This window comes from Chionomys nivalis, chromosome 1 (genome assembly GCF_950005125.1).
Source record: "Chionomys nivalis chromosome 1, mChiNiv1.1, whole genome shotgun sequence".
NCBI lineage: Eukaryota > Metazoa > Chordata > Mammalia > Rodentia > Cricetidae > Chionomys > Chionomys nivalis.
In genome coordinates this window covers 3,612,878-3,628,437 of record NC_080086.1, presented here as the reverse complement: position 1 = coordinate 3,628,437, position 15,560 = coordinate 3,612,878, and the positions used below count along the sequence as shown (strand labels likewise).

The window sequence follows — 15,560 nt, the reverse complement described above, 5'->3', positions numbered from 1 at the left end:
GACTCGACTTTTTATTAGGTGAGGAGCCAGTGAGGTTAGAAAAGAAAGTGAATGATTTCTAAATGCAGCGTTTGGGTAGTTCAAAATGTTGCTTAGAAATAGTTCCTATTTTATTATCTTTGCCGAATCAGAGTGTTACTGTGTTAGTATTGACTTGGATGGGTTTGGTTTTTGTTTGTTTGTTTGTTTTTTGGTGTGCACCTTTTTTTTAAATTGATTTTTATTGAGCTCTACATTTTTCTTTGCTCCCCTCCTTGTCTTTCCCCTCCCCTTCAACTCTCCCGCTAGGTCCCCATGCTCCCAATTTACTCAGGAGATCTTGTCTTTTTCTACTTCCCATGTAGATTAGATCTATGTAAGTCTCTCTTAGGTCCTCATTGTTGTCTGAGTTCTCTGGGATTGTGATTTGAGACAGGGTATCCCTATAATCTTGGCTGACCTAGAACTCCCTGATACTCACCTGCCTCTGCTTCCTGAGTGCTGGGATGGAAGGTGTATGCCACCATTCCCAGCTAGGTTGATATTTTAATGATACTTTGTAATTTTTATTTTGTAATTTCATGTCGTTAGAAAGTTATATGAACTTTCATGCAGTTTGCTGAAATTTGTGCAAGAATCAGTTTTACTCTAAGTAAATCACCTTGGAAACACTGCTGTTGTGTGACTTTGCAGGTCACAGGGTTCAGCAGCTGTGACAGCACCTGGGAAAGTAAATTAATTGAGGCAGATTTGCTGACAAAGTAAAAATAAGTTGTCAGAGGAAGTAGAGCCTGGCTACAGATGCCTGTAATCCCAGCACTCAGGAGCTGGGGCAGGAGGACAGCCATGAGTTCCAGTCAAGCCTGGGCTACTCAGTGATTCTGTCTCAAAAATAAGTAAATAACACATATCAGAATACTCAGGGCATTTGCAGTATCTAAGATTTATTTTTGTGAGTTAAATTACCACTCACAAGGCAGCAATATACACATATAATAGAGGTTAAGATGATGTAGTCTACTTACAGGTCTACTTGAAAAGCCTACTTGTAATGTCTGCTTTCAAGGGTACATACTTAAAAGTTGTTTTAAAAATGTCTTTTTATTACTGTTGTATTTTTCCCTTGCTTAATAAATACTTGACATTGGCATGTAGATTATAGACAAACATATAATTAAGATACCATACCTCTCTCCCGTCATTTATTTTAAATGATATGTGCATGAGAGCTCAGGGCCTGAGGAGGCCAGCGTCACCTGATGCCCTGGAGCTGAGTGTGATTTGCAGCCTCTGCAAGAAAATCACAGTCTTAGCCTCTGAGCTGTCTCTTCAGCTGCTCTGCCTTTGTTGGTTTCCAAGACACTTTCTCTGTAGCCCTGGCTGTCCTGAAACTCACTCCGTAGACCAGGCTGGCCTTGAACTCACAGAGATCCACCTGCCTCTGCCTCCCCAGTGCTGGGATTAAAGGCTGCGCCACCACCGCCTGTCTTTGTTTTTATGTGTATCATCCATGCCTTTGAAACAGCCTTTCTTTAATCTTTTTAAATTCTATTTTTGATAGAAAAAGTTACGCCGATCACAGCATGCTCGTAAAGAAACAGAGTTTTTACGCCTCAAGAGGACCAGACTTGGCCTGGATGACTTTGAGTCTCTGAAGGTGATCGGGAGAGGAGCTTTCGGAGAGGTGAGCTGCTTTGTTGACATCACCACTGTTGAGAGCAGGTGCTGTACCGTGTTTAAATGTAGTTCCTAGGCTCCAAGGTCACAGGTCAGTTGCTAAGAGTGCTTGCCTAGTATCCGCAAAGCCCTGCTTTTGACTCCGCCCCATAGAAACCAGGTGTGATGGCACACCTCTGTATCCTCAGCACTTGGGAGATGGAGGCCAAGGGTCAGAAGTTCAAGGTCATTCACAGCTAATAATAAGCTCAAGGCCAGCCTGGGCTACACTAGACCCCTGCTCCGTGTGTGTGTGTGTGTGTGTGTGTGTGTGTGTGTGTGATTTCTTTGACGTTATCAATGGTAAATTCCAAGGCTCAGTAAAGGAAGCTGTTCTACTGTCCAACACTTACATCTGTGCTCTAGGTACGGCTGGTCCAGAAGAAAGACACAGGGCACATCTACGCCATGAAGATCCTGAGAAAAGCCGACATGCTCGAGAAAGAGCAGGTGTGTCTCCCCACCGTGCAGTGCCAGGGGCCTCTATCAGAGGACCCAGAGCAGTGCTGGTGTTGAAAAACTGTAGAAAGAAATCCAGCTTACTAAATATTACTAAATTTATAGTCTGTTTTAGTGTTTTCAATACATAGGTTCAAATTCCAGTTTCTCCAGCTTTATAAACTCTGTGTTAGTTTGCACAGTTGCTATTAGAAAACAGCAGAGCCAGGTGGTGTGGAACACACCTTTAATCCCAGCACTCGGGAGGCAGAGGCAGGCGGATCTCTGTGAGTTCGAGGCCAGCCTGGTCTACAAAGGGAGTTCCAGGACAGGCTCCAAAACCACAGAGAAACCCTGTCTCGAAAAACCAAAACAAGAAAAAGAAAAAAAGGAAGGAAGGAGGGAGGGAGGGAGGGAGGGAGGGAGGGAGGGAGGGAGGAAGGAAGGAAGGAAGGAAGGAAGGAAGGAAGGAAGGAAGGAAGGAAAACAACACAGGCTGGGGTCACAGACAACAGATGCCATTACTTTCTCCTGGTTCTGTTCAAGGTCAGAAAGTTGGGTAGGTTTTAGTTTCTGATGGTTGCTGTCTCCTTCTGATGGCTGCCTTCCTTCGGGTACCACACTCCCTCTCCTGGTGACTGCTGGGAGAGCAGACACGGGATCCCCTGGGCACTCCTGCCGTCTCCTCCTGTAGGAACACTAGCCCATCCTAGCAAACAGGAATCCACCAATTAATTCACAGGGTTAGAGAATCTGTTCACCCATAGGCCTAAGGAGATGAGCTAAAGTAAATGGCTCCCTCGGTTCTGCCTATTTAACGAGCACACGAGTGTCTGTGCGCCTCCTGTGTAACTAGTAGGGATGGGTCGTTGGAACGGGTCAGTTACCTTTACAAAACACTCGTGTAGGTGGCTCACATCCGAGCAGAGAGAGACATTCTGGTGGAAGCAGACGGTGCCTGGGTGGTGAAGATGTTCTACAGCTTTCAGGACAAGCGGAATCTCTATCTGATCATGGAATTTCTTCCTGGAGGTAAATAGCAGTGGTGGACAGACCTGAGCTCACAGGCACAGGCAGTGATCACGTCAGCTAGTTTTACTACCGACTTATTGAGTTTATACACAGCCACCAGTTTTCAGTATTTACTTCCAGAGTAGTGGAAGGTGATCTGGCCACAAACCATGTCACTTTGAAGGAGTTGGGATGACATTTGATATATTCCTATTGAGTGTTCATTGCGGTGCACTGTAGAGTTAAGGAAATAGCCTGTATTCCAAAAGACAGAATTCTGTCTCTAGGTGGGCCTGTTCACTCTGTCTGTCTGTCTAGCGCACTGTAGAGTTAAGGAAATAGCCTTATTCGAAAGACAGAATTCTGTCCCTAGGTGGGCCTGTTCACTCTGTCTGTCTGTCTAGCACACTGTAGAGTTAAGGAAATAGCCTTATTCGAAAGACAGAATTCTGTCCCTAGGTGTGCCTGTTCACTCTGTCTGTCTAGCGCACTGTAGAGTTAAGGAAATAGCCTTATTCCGAAAGACAGAATTCTGTCCCTAGGTGGGCCTGTTCACTCTGTCTGTCTGTCTAGCGCACTGTAGAGTTAAGGAAATAGCCTTATTCGAAAGACAGAATTCTGTCCCTAGGTGGGCCTGTTCACTCTGTCTGTCTGTCTAGCACACTGTAGAGTTAAGGAAATAGCCTTATTCCAAAAGACAGAATTCTGTCCCTAGGTGGGCCTGTTCACTCTGTCTGTCTGTCTAGCGCACTGTAGAGTTAAGGAAATAGCCTTATTCCGAAAGTCAGAATTCTGTCCCTAGGTGGGCCTGTTCACTCTGTGCTCACCTCTGCTCTGCCCACAATAATGGCACGTGCTCCCCACTGACACCGCTGCATGCACATTGCAGGGTGGTTTGAGGTATGGGGCAAGTCATAAACCTGCAAATCTGGCACGGTCTGTACCTGAGAAGGAAGTCTGCAGAGGGTCCCCTTAACTGGGTGTGGGCTACCACACGCCCATCACGCCAGCACTAGGATTCTGGTCTCACACCAGCAAAGGTGAAAGCTGTTGACCCCTGTGGTGAGCAGAGCAGGAGGAGGTGTGAGGACAGTGAGAACCTGGGCTGGGTGTGGGGAGAGGAGCTGCATCACCAGGTTGCGGTCTCTGGACCCTCTGCATCGCGCAGGTGACATGATGACATTGCTAATGAAGAAGGACACCTTGACAGAAGAGGAGACGCAGTTCTACATCTCAGAGACTGTCTTGGCGATCGATGCAATCCACCAGCTGGGCTTTATCCACCGGGACATCAAGCCAGACAACCTTCTACTGGATGCCAAGGCATGTGCGGAGTGAGCGAGTCCTCGGGCTTCTCATGCTGTGAAAAACCGCCAGCTCCCTGGCTGCAGACAGCAGCCATGGTTAGGTTGTTTGGGGTTAACTAAGTTATTTTGTAGAAGGCATGAAAGTGACTGTTCTGGAATAACATCACGGGAAATGGCTTTTTGAAAAAAACCTCCATTTTCCATTTTTAAATTTTATTTATTTATTTTGGTTTTTTGAGACAGGGTTTCTCTGTGTTGCTTTGTTGACTGTCCTAGAACTAGCTCTTGTAGACCAGGCTGGCCTCGAACTCACGGAAATTTTCTTGCCTCTGCCTCCCGAGTGTTGGGATGAAGGCGTATGCCATTTTCCATTTTTAAAAATGATCAAACATGCATAACCTCATGTTTTCAGCTATCTGTGTTTTAAGTTAAGAATTCTTAGAATGATTTCATCAAAGGAGTTTATAATAAGGCTTTTCTGTTTTCACAGTTAATGTAATTTGACTTGACTGGAATTTGTCGTTTTAGGGACACGTAAAGTTGTCTGACTTTGGTCTATGCACGGGGCTAAAGAAAGCTCACAGGACTGAATTTTATAGGAACCTCTCACACAACCCCCCAAGCGACTTCTGTGAGTTCTCCTGTCTCCTTTGGTTGGAAATTTGTAGTTCTGAACCCTAGTTCTGCGAGGAAGCAAGGCTCCCTCCTCCCCTGAGTTGCCCGTGGTTTAGATGATTTGGGGTGCGGTTCTATATTTTGCCAGTTTGCCCTCTGACTGCAGTTCTGTCTTGTTGAAATCAGCGTTTCAGAACATGAACTCCAAGCGGAAAGCGGAGACGTGGAAGAAGAACAGGAGGCAGCTGGTGAGTGCCCCGCAGACTTGGGTGTCTCCTTCCCAGGCGGAGCAGGATGGGGACCCTTCTGGGTTCAGCTGTGCCTGGCCCCAGGACCTAGGCTCACCAAAGGTCAGCGGAGACACACTTCATCCTCTCCAGCCAGTGAAGGTTAAGGACCAGACACTTGTGGGAGTGAGCAGAGCAGCAGCGTGTTTTGTTAAGGAGGGTTTCAGAAAAGAGAGAAGCTTGGTAGAGTGGGGGGTGGGTGGCTCCTGAGAGGAGAAGCTGCTGAGATTCCTCTGTTAGGGCTGTGGCAGAAATTGGTTGCGGAGGCTGGACAGTTGTCTGGGCTGTCATGGGCCGAGCCTGTGTCTCCTCCCCCTGGCCCAGCCAGGAGCTGCTCATGGATTCCTCACATGCCGCCCATGCCTTTAGCTGTGACTGAAGCCCCGCTCTGTGGTCTGCCGCCTTACTAGCTGCTGCCCATGGTGGTCACCGTTGGGCACTTGAACAGCCTGCTGGCCTCCACCTTGCAGGATTACACTACGCTGTTGGTTTCTGCGGCCTTGGAAGACACTGCAGTTCTGCTTGGTCATCTGTCTGTGGGGTGGTCTGGGGTCTCCCTCCCAAGACAGGTGGGGTTTCTCAAAGCTGCCTCTTCCTAATCTGTGAGCTAGAAACAGGCAGATGTCAAAGGGCAGTGGAGCCCAGCGTACATGCCTGAAGGAGAGGGCCTCACGAGGTGGCAGCCACCACACTGGCCTTTCAGGTTTTGTGCTGGATCCCCTGAGCTTTCTCATAACCATAGCCTTGTCCCCTCACCACCTACAGAGAACCTCAGAGGAGACATCACCTCTTCTCCTATAGGAGTGTTCTATAACCTGGGGTGGTGTAACAACAACCACCAATCTTTACAGTTAACCAAGCAAACAGGAAGCTTGGGGTGTTGGCAGTGGTGCAGTGCTCAGTATGGTGTAGGAGGTCCTTCAATATTTGTGTTGCTTTCATTGGTTAAATAAAGAAACTGCCTTGGCCTTTTGATAGGGCAGAAACTTAGGCAGGGAAGACAGAACTGGAGGCTGGGAAGAAGAGCAGAGTCAGGCAAATGCCATGAATCTCTGGCCTGAGACGGACATAGGTTAGAATCTTGCCAGTAAGCCACAGTCACGTGGTAATACACAGATTGAATAGAAATGGGTTAATCAAGATGTGAGAGTTAGCCAATAAGAGGCTAGAGCTTATGGGCCAAGCAGTAATTTAATTAATACAGTTTCTGTGTGGTTATTTCGGGGGTTAAGCTAGCCAGGCGGCGGGACACGGCCCACTCACCTTCCCACTACATCAGTAGGCAGTCCTAGCCCCTAATGTTTAATTTCACGGCTGTCTCTCATCCTTTTTAGTAAATATAAGAATTGCTTCCGAGGCCATTCCTCTTTTCATATATATGGTTCACTGAGGTGTGAACATCTGCAGCTAGGAATTAATCAACTGAGGTGTGAATGTCCGCAGCTGGGAACTAACTGAAGTGTGTACGTCCACAGCTAGGAACTAACTGAGGTGTGAACGTCCACAACTAGGAACTAAGTGAGGCGTGAACGTCCGCAGCTAGGAACTAACTGAGGTGTGAACATCCGCAGCTGGGAACTAAGTAAGGTGTGAACATTCGCAGCTGGGAACTAAGTGAGGTGTGAACATACGCAGCTAGGAACTAACTGAGATGTGAACGTCCGCAGCTAGGAACTAAGTGAGGTGTGGACGTCTGCAGCTAGGAATTAACTGACGTGTGGACCTCTGCAGCTAGGAACTAACTGAGGTGTGAACATCTGCAGCTGGGAATTAACTGAGGTGTGAACATCTGCAGCTAGGAACTAACTGAGGAGTGAACATCTGTAGCTAGGAATTAACTGAGGTGTGGACGTCTGCAGCTAGGAACTAGCTGAGGTGTGAACATCTGCAGCTAGGAACTAACTGAGGTATAAATGTCTGCAACTAGGAACTGACTGAGGAGTGAATGTCTGCAGCTAGGAATTAACAGGTGTGAACGTCTGCAGCTAGGAATTAACTGAGGCGTGAACGTCTGCAGCTGGGAATTAACTGAGGTGTGAACATCTACAGTTGGGAATTAACTGAGGTGTGAACGTCTACAGCTAGGAAGGTAGCTTTGACTTTGTTTTCCTGGTCTCTTACAGAGCACCCAGCACATGCAGACACCTCATTGTTCAGTTCGAGTCAGCAGTGACAAAGCTGCTGACTCTGTGTTCCTTTGGGATGTGCTAGACTCAGGTGACCACAGCCCGGCACCTTTTGCATTTTGGGCTCATTTGTTCATTGGCCCAAGTAGCAGCATACTTTGATGTTCTAGTAAACTTTTCTGTTTTTAAAGTGTGCCCAGCCGTGTATTAAGGAGAAAAACGTCATTCTATTTTTGAATGTGTTGTTTTAGATCAGATGTTACATCTGAGAAAATATTACAGTCATCCTATTTTTACAGGGGGAGAAGTGAATAGCAATTAAAAACTTACCTGAGGGCTGGCATTGGTGCTCCCCTGTAACCCCCTACTTAAGAGACTGAGACAGGGGCATCCTGAATCCTGAGACCAGCCTGGGCCTCATACTGAGACCCCATCTTAAAATATAAATAAAAACACGGCAGAGGATGTCTGTATTTCCTACCAAGAGTCATCCTCATGGGCCAGTGGCTGCCGAGGAAGAAGAGAGAGTTCATCGGTGTCTGGGTCAGGGGATCCCTTCAGCCCACCAACTGCCAGTTTCTTATCCCCGGTCCCTGAAGTGACGCCTGCTGTCACATTTTCAGCGGCTCTACGATAGTGCCCTGTGGAGAGCTGCCGGCTTTAAGGCTCTTTTTGTAGGATTTGATGTGGATCGAGGAGGAACATGCATGTAGCTCCTGATGTAGCAATGTGCTGGAGTTGAGCTCTAAGGAAGGGAGCTTACAGAGTGTGTTTTCTTGGTTTAGCCTAAGGTCAGGCTGTTGTAGGTTCTTCCATGCGGAGCTTTCGTGAGCAGAAGCGGGGGCTCCAAGGGTAGCTCACAGGAGCAGTGAGCGGGGAAGTCAGGCCCAGTGGGCGCAGCCTTTTCTTTCCATTTGAAGTAGACAAAGGGCCTCTCCTTGGCCCAGAATCCTGTGTTCTGCATGTGGTGCCTGACTCAGCACCTGTCAGCCAGCCTTACATGTGACACACAAAGGCACCAATACGTGAGAACCCCCTCCTGTAGTGAGTGATCCACACTCCTGAGAGGTTCAGAATGCCAGTTTGACAAGCTGCTCCTTTGCAGGCGTATTCCACAGTCGGAACGCCAGACTACATTGCTCCGGAAGTTTTCATGCAGACTGGCTACAACAAACTGTGTGACTGGTGGTCCTTGGGAGTGATCATGTATGAAATGCTGATAGGTAAGTCCTGTTCATGTGTGTGATACGTATCTGTTCATGTGTGTGATACATATCTGTTCATGTGTGTGATACGTATCTGTTTTGGTGCCATCGTTTGAGCTTATTACAGCTATTAAAGGCAAAATTAGCAGAGCCGTTTTGAATCTATTTCCCACGTTCTTCAGTGTTAAATACGAATTGATAAATACCCAATAAACTGCCCAGGGACCTTATGGCAGGGAGAGAGTCATTTATCTTGGCTTCCTTTATCAAAGGAAGGGTTTAAGATGAAGGGTTAAGATGAGACAAGGCGGGACTTCGTTAGTGACGTCACAGGAAACCAGTGCACGCTGGGGTCACCTCAGAGCGCTCAGGTTGTTTGTTTCTTGCGGCTCTGTACCTGTAGGTCTGGCTGAACTGATCACCAAACCTGATACATTTTGTTTCCCTGATACCCAGGCTTCCCACCTTTCTGCTCCGAGACACCTCAGGAGACATACAGAAAAGTTATGAGCTGGAAGGAGACACTGGCTTTTCCTCCAGAAGTGCCTGTCTCTGAGAAAGCCAAGGACTTGATTCTCAGGTTAGTGACTTAAAACTTCCTAGGAGCCAAATGATCCATTTCTCGGAGGCAGGGCTGGTGTTTGGGGAGAATGCTGCTGATCCGGTCAGTTTAAAGGATTTACACAATTCAAACTTTCAAAAAAGATTTTATCATTTTTATGTGTAAGTATGTGGGTACCACTTGCTCATGGAGGCTAGAAGATTCCTTGGAACTGGAGTTACAGGCAGTTGTGAGCCACTTAGGAATTGGACCCAGGTCCTCTGCAAGAGCAGCAAGTGCTCCTAACTACCTATTTCTCATTCCCTACAAAATGACATGAATGACGCAGAGACTTCTTATTACTGAAATCTTGGCCTATAGCTTAGGCATGTTCCTAACTAGTTTTTATAACTTAAATTAACACATTTATATTAATTTATGTTCTGTCCTGTGGCATTACCTCTCTTGTACCTCCTGTTTCCTTTCCGTGTCTCCTGGCTTCTCCTGCATGCCTAGATTCTCCTCCTCTTCCTTTCTCTCCCTGGAAGTCCCGCCTATGCCTCCTACCTAGCTATTGACCATTCTGCTTTTTATCACCGCAATCGCAGCACTAGATCTTCACACGGTACCAAGATATCCCACAGCAGGATATGAATTGTGACATCCCTTGTGAGTGGCCAGCCAGCGGCATATTGTGTAAAATTATCAAACTGTACATGACCTTTACCAGCAGTTTTATTTCTAGGAATTTATAGAGCATAAAGTCATGTAGGGGCAAAGAGTTAGACATGCTTCTTGTGTTATTTTAGTTGTGAGAAGTTGGAACTCATGTAAGTCTTCAGCAGCGGCGATGGATGTTACACTCTGATGTCTCCATACGCGGCTCTCAAAAAATTACCTCACAGGAAAACACTGAACAGCATTGAGAAACTTTGTTAGTATACGAAGTGGGAAAAAGTCTTAAAATAATCATTAATGTGTCAACACTGTTTTTAATATTATTATGAGAGATGAAGAGAAATGGATTCGGAATATTGATGAGATAGCTAAATGGTAGATACTTGTGGTGATTTGTATTTCCCCGTTTCTCCCAGAGTAAACTCAGTAAGAAAATGCTTCCTAAAAACATTTGAAGTAATACATTTAGAGCGTTTTAAGTGAAAGATGTGACTGGTAATTGGTTTCCTTTTCCAGATTTTGTGCTGATTCTGAAAACAGAATTGGGAATGGTGGTGTAGAAGAGATCAAAGGTCACCCCTTCTTTGAGGGTGTAGACTGGGGACATATCAGGTATGTTCTGAGGCCTGGGCTGAGAAAAATGAGCTTCTTGATTGGTGGTTCGTGTGCCTCTGATTTGTCTAGACCAGAGGTTCTCAACCTGTGGGTCATGACCTTTGGGGGTGAACGGCCCTTTCACAGGGATCGCCTAAGACCATCAGAACCACACAATTGCATCATGATTTATAGCAGCAGCAAAGATACAGTTATGAAGTAGCCACGAAGATAGGGTTATGGTTGGGGTCCCCACAGCATGAGGAGCTGTATGAAGGCTGCAGCGTCAGGAAGGCTGAGAACTGAGGAGAGGAAACAATGCTGCCTCGTCTGAGAGCCGTCTGCTGTGCTGCTCCGGAAACGGTCACAGGACAGGAACGGGTAGTCACAGAGGCCAAGGTTGTGGCTCTTTCTACTCAGTTGAGTCTTAATTAAACTTCCATAATCTTCATGCCTGGGTCTAGAAATTGTGGGTAAGACACCGTGGACAAGGTGTTAAGACTCCTCGGGGAAGACAAGAAAGGCACAGTATGTACTCATGAAAGTACTGGGCACAAGACTAACTCTTATACAGACATGGACGGCACCTGCTTTTTCATAATTTTGTAGGCTTAGCACCTAGTAGAGCCTTTAAAAATTTGTGGAAAAATAAAAACCCATAAGGGGTTGAGGTGACTCAGCAGGGAAAGACTGAAGATCTGAGTTCAGTCCCCAGCCCTGTGTGGTAGAAAGAGTGCCAACTCCTGAGTGATGACCTCTGACCTCCGCTCTTCTGTGGTGTGTGTGTACGTGCGTGCACACGTGTGTGTATGCGCATGTGCATGTGTGTGTGTGCACACGTGCATGCGTGCTTATGCGTGTGTGCATCGTAAGTCAATAAATTTAACTTAAAAATTTTAGTAATAATTTCTCTTATCTATTTCTATAGTTAAATGTTTTTACTATAAGAAAGCATTTTTGTGGAGATTTTTTTTAACCTAACCTCTCTGATTGTCTTAAATTCCTACAGTCGACAGTTTTTGCATCCAGACCTTATCACAAATATATGCATGTTCCCTCTTTCGCAGACAGATATCTGTGTATACAGATCTTTTCTAGAATTGTAGCCCTGCCTCACTTAGATAGATCTCACTGTCTCACACATACTAGACACCACATAAAATCTTCTCAGTAAAAGACCATCTCTTAACCAGGGTGGTGGCACACACCTTTAATCCCAGCCCTTGGGAAGCAGAGGCAGGCAGATCTCTGTGAGTTCAAGGATAGCCTGGCCAAAAAGTAAGTTCCAGGACAGCCAAGGCTACACAGAGAAAAACTGTCTCAAAAGACAAACGAATAAGTAAAAAAAGTAAAAATTCTTTATCTTCTAATTTTCTTTTCACTGGGTCTTGTTTTTTCACCTTAAAAAAAAATAGCGTGAAGGATTGAGGAGACTGTGGGTCGGTGGAAGAGTATCACCTAGCTGTGTTCAGACTCCAGGACTGCAGGGGAAAGCAAGAGAACGTCTTTATGCAGAGTGTGAAACTTCCAAGTAAATGCAAACATTTTAGGGTGTCACCTCAGCTATCCTGACACCCACGTAGCTGTGTTCAGATGCACAGCAGACACCCTTGGGTTTCCTGTCCCATGCAGTGGTGGGCAGGGCTTTCAAGAATGGTTTGTTGGACAGTTAAGAGTTAAGAAGATTCACCGTGGCTGATACGAATTGTCTTTTTCAGGGAAAGGCCGGCAGCCATCCCTATAGAAATCAAGAGTATCGACGACACCTCCAACTTCGATGACTTCCCTGAGTCTGACATCTTACAGCCGGTGCCGAATGCGGCGGAGCCCGACTACAAATCCAAAGACTGGGTTTTTCTCAATTACACCTATAAAAGGTTTGAAGGGCTGACTCAGCGTGGCTCCATCCCCACGTACATGAAAGCTGGGAAATTATGAGGGATGAGTGCAGTTCCGCAGCCGAGAACTCAGGTAGCTGCCTCTGCAGGCTGGCAGCGCCAGCACCAGACACTCACCAGCCCGAGGAACTTCTGCAGGGTCGGATTCTGAGACTGCTACAGGAATCGCTCGGCTTTTTTTTTTTTTTTTTAATATTATTTGTATTAACTTTATTATACAAGGTACTGGAACAAGGAACGGATATTCCCTCCTAACTGCACGGCCTACGTGCATGTTGAGGTCCATCCTGCCATGTGCTGAGCTCCCCACTACAACACTAATCCAGCCAGAGCTGCGTAGCACTGACCGCACCGCGGCAGCCAGAGGTCACTCTCGGTGTCCCTGCTTCACTGCAAAGCACGTGGTTCTTGAATCAGTAAAAAGAAAAAGCCATCTGTAGCTACTGCTAGAACATTCGCCCTGCTCGTTTGGACATCATAGCTCTAGGTGAAGACGGTTTCCGTGCTGGTCCTAAGGAACTGAAGGAGAAGTACGCTCTCACACAGATCCCGGGGCAGGGAAGGCGAGCTTCTGTCAGGGTGAGGATGTGTCTGCCTCCCTCCAGCATCTGCCAAGGTTGACTGCGCTGAGAGGTGGTAGTAATTGTTTTACACACGCAGGGAGACATTTGTGCAAATGTCGGTTACTTTTCTTGTGACATGAGGACTTCTTTTTTAACAAGAGGACAGGCATTATTTTAACAGGGTGATGGTGAGTTGAGTTTCAGAAATGACCATGAAAGCTGCTTGTAGAACCTAGAGTATTTTTATTAAATATTTTTTTAAATGTCAGACTTCTGATCCTGTCAGTGGACATGTGAAGAGCAGGAGTGTGCGTTCTTTCTTTGCTGGTGACGTTCGTTTCCTTCTATAGCTTTAGTGTCATTGTTTGCCAATGAACCAAAGATCCTGAACAGTGGCTCCCAGTGGTGAGTGGAATTCTGCTTTCCAGGGGTGCGACACTCCATGATGGACCTGTGACAAAGGCCAGCCCTGTTTATGGTTAGTTCATCACTGTGGTTAAAGCCCTCAGTGGAGTAAAGGAAAGGAGTACAGGCGGGGGCGGGGGGGGGGAGGGGGGGTGTTGGAGACTGGGCAGAAAACGTCAAGCATCAAATCCCTTGGGTACTCCCCTAATGACTACATCATCCTTTCTTGCTCAGCATCTTGATTCTGAACTGACTTTCTGAAGAGGTTTAGTTACCTAAGCTGTTGTTGAGAAATAACGTCTCAGCGAGTGAGTAATGTTTATCCTCTGTGATGGAGGTGGAGCAAGGGATTCATCGGGAGCCATAATGCTGAGGGCTGAGCATTATGATGGACATGTGATGGAGGTGGAACGAGGATTCGTAGGGAACCATGTCTCTCCTGAGAGCATTGCTTTTGTAGCACCACTGCTGACTGCGCCGTCTTTCATCAAAGCAGACCGGACACGGTGGAGAACTCATCTGATGACTTTAACTAGCTGCCTTAATTTATGCGGGATGTATGGGTTTCTGCAACTCCCCTGTTTCAAAGGTATTTAGCGGCAGAGGCTCCCGGCTGTGTATGGGGCTTTACTGGTGCCCGGGTGAGTAGGCTGGATACAGAGATCTTGCTGTATTCTCCAGCTCAGATGCAATAACTACCTAGCTACCGCAGGAAGACAGTGTTGTCAAGTGCAGGTAGCTCGGGAGGGTTGGGAGTGCTGTAAAGAATTACCCAGCTTGTTTCCGCCATGTAGGGACAGCACTTCTCTGACCTCCCTGTTGTGAGAAGCAGGTTTCCTGGTGGTGGAGGCCGTCTGGGAGGTTAACACACGATTCGGTCTTCAGGGTTTCTCATGAGAGCCTTTCTTAAGCTACTGTCTGAAGGCGACTGAAGACTGCGCCTGCCGCTTGGAAGCTGAAAATATGAGTCACGGTGCAAATTAAGCAAATAATTTGCAAAGATGCCCTGAGACGGACTTTTTCCCTTACAGATCCCCTTATCTCAGGTGAATCACGTAATGTAGGAGACAGAAGCCTATGACATTTTCTCTAGTCTCTAATTGGGTCAAAGAAGGTTTACCATGTACTCCATGGTTTGGGTTTCTCTAAGATAAAGTAAGCATAATCCGGATTTATTGGTTTCCTGTTTTAATACAGTCTTTCGCTTTTTCATTGAAACCTTTGTGTCAGAGCAGTTACTCACAGCTGAGTCTGCAGGCGTGAAACCCTAGGCTGTCCAGAGCAGCAGCACCCACTTAGCCACAGGTGACCGAGCGGGTGTTAGTTCAGTGAAAAGGCAGCTGTGGGATGTTAACAGCATTCGTTGGCTGCTAAGGCTTAAGATAGGGCTCGTTTATTCCCACAACAGCACAGCTCTGTAAGACATGCATAGCTTTGTACACGCTGTCCACTGATTCTCGGTGTTTTGGTGCAGAAGATCCTTAGACAGTCTATGCTGTCAGGAGTAGTAGCTACCTGTCTTTAAGGCCTACAAATAACTTAAGGGTCAGATGAGAGTCCCTGGCTACCTGGCACATTCTCTCTTTGAATTGTTAAAATTCAAAAGCAGCCGTTTTGCTGTGATCACGATTACTTGTCGTTTTATTTCAAATTCTAGAGCATTTATTTCTGGAAAATCTTAGGAAGCCTACACTTAATAAATATTGGGACTACTAGAAATATTTTAGATTTTTATTACAAAATGTGAACAGGGAATGCTGCTTAAAAGGAATAAAGAAATAAAAGTGTATTGTAGTTATTTTTTTAAAGCAATATAATTCAGCAGTTGTCCAGAACCGTCGCGCTTCCAAGTCCAGCGTTTCGAAGTCTGTTGGGCAGCAAGAAGGCACAGCGAGAATAAAAACCATGTTTCTGAAAGTTCTGTTGGTGGGGTTTCTTTCTTTCCTTTTTTTTTTGTTTTTTTGTTTTGTTTTGTTCTGTTGTTTGCAGGTTGGTGCTATCTAAAACTTAAATACTATTTTGTGATTGAAATTACCAAATATAGCTAGTTCACCTGAAGATCACATCATGAAAATCGCTAGTTCACCTGTCGATCACATCATGGAGGTAGCTAGTTCACCTGATGATCACATCATGGAGGTAGCTAGTTCACCTGATGATCACATCATGAAGATAGCTAGTTCACCTGAAGATCACA

General features: G+C 46.2%; 1 protein-coding gene across 3 annotated transcripts in view; it reads left to right on the top strand.

Moving 5' to 3' along the window:
* The window catches only part of Stk38l (serine/threonine kinase 38 like), a 63,397-nt gene extending 50,171 nt beyond the window's left edge, over nucleotides 1–13,226 (top strand). For all 3 annotated transcript variants that reach the window (XM_057785778.1, XM_057785768.1, XM_057785789.1), the window contains 10 exons: nucleotides 1,541–1,663; nucleotides 2,062–2,145; nucleotides 3,042–3,165; nucleotides 4,313–4,467; nucleotides 4,980–5,082; nucleotides 5,253–5,314; nucleotides 8,585–8,702; nucleotides 9,141–9,264; nucleotides 10,420–10,515; nucleotides 12,216–13,226. In XM_057785778.1, coding sequence (XP_057641761.1) covers nucleotides 1,541–1,663; nucleotides 2,062–2,145; nucleotides 3,042–3,165; nucleotides 4,313–4,467; nucleotides 4,980–5,082; nucleotides 5,253–5,314; nucleotides 8,585–8,702; nucleotides 9,141–9,264; nucleotides 10,420–10,515; nucleotides 12,216–12,435 — 1,209 coding nt within the window. In that variant the 3' untranslated portion in view covers nucleotides 12,436–13,226. The remainder of the gene's footprint in view (nucleotides 1–1,540; nucleotides 1,664–2,061; nucleotides 2,146–3,041; nucleotides 3,166–4,312; nucleotides 4,468–4,979; nucleotides 5,083–5,252; nucleotides 5,315–8,584; nucleotides 8,703–9,140; nucleotides 9,265–10,419; nucleotides 10,516–12,215) is intronic.
* The last annotated feature ends 2,334 nt before the right edge of the window (nucleotides 13,227–15,560 follow it).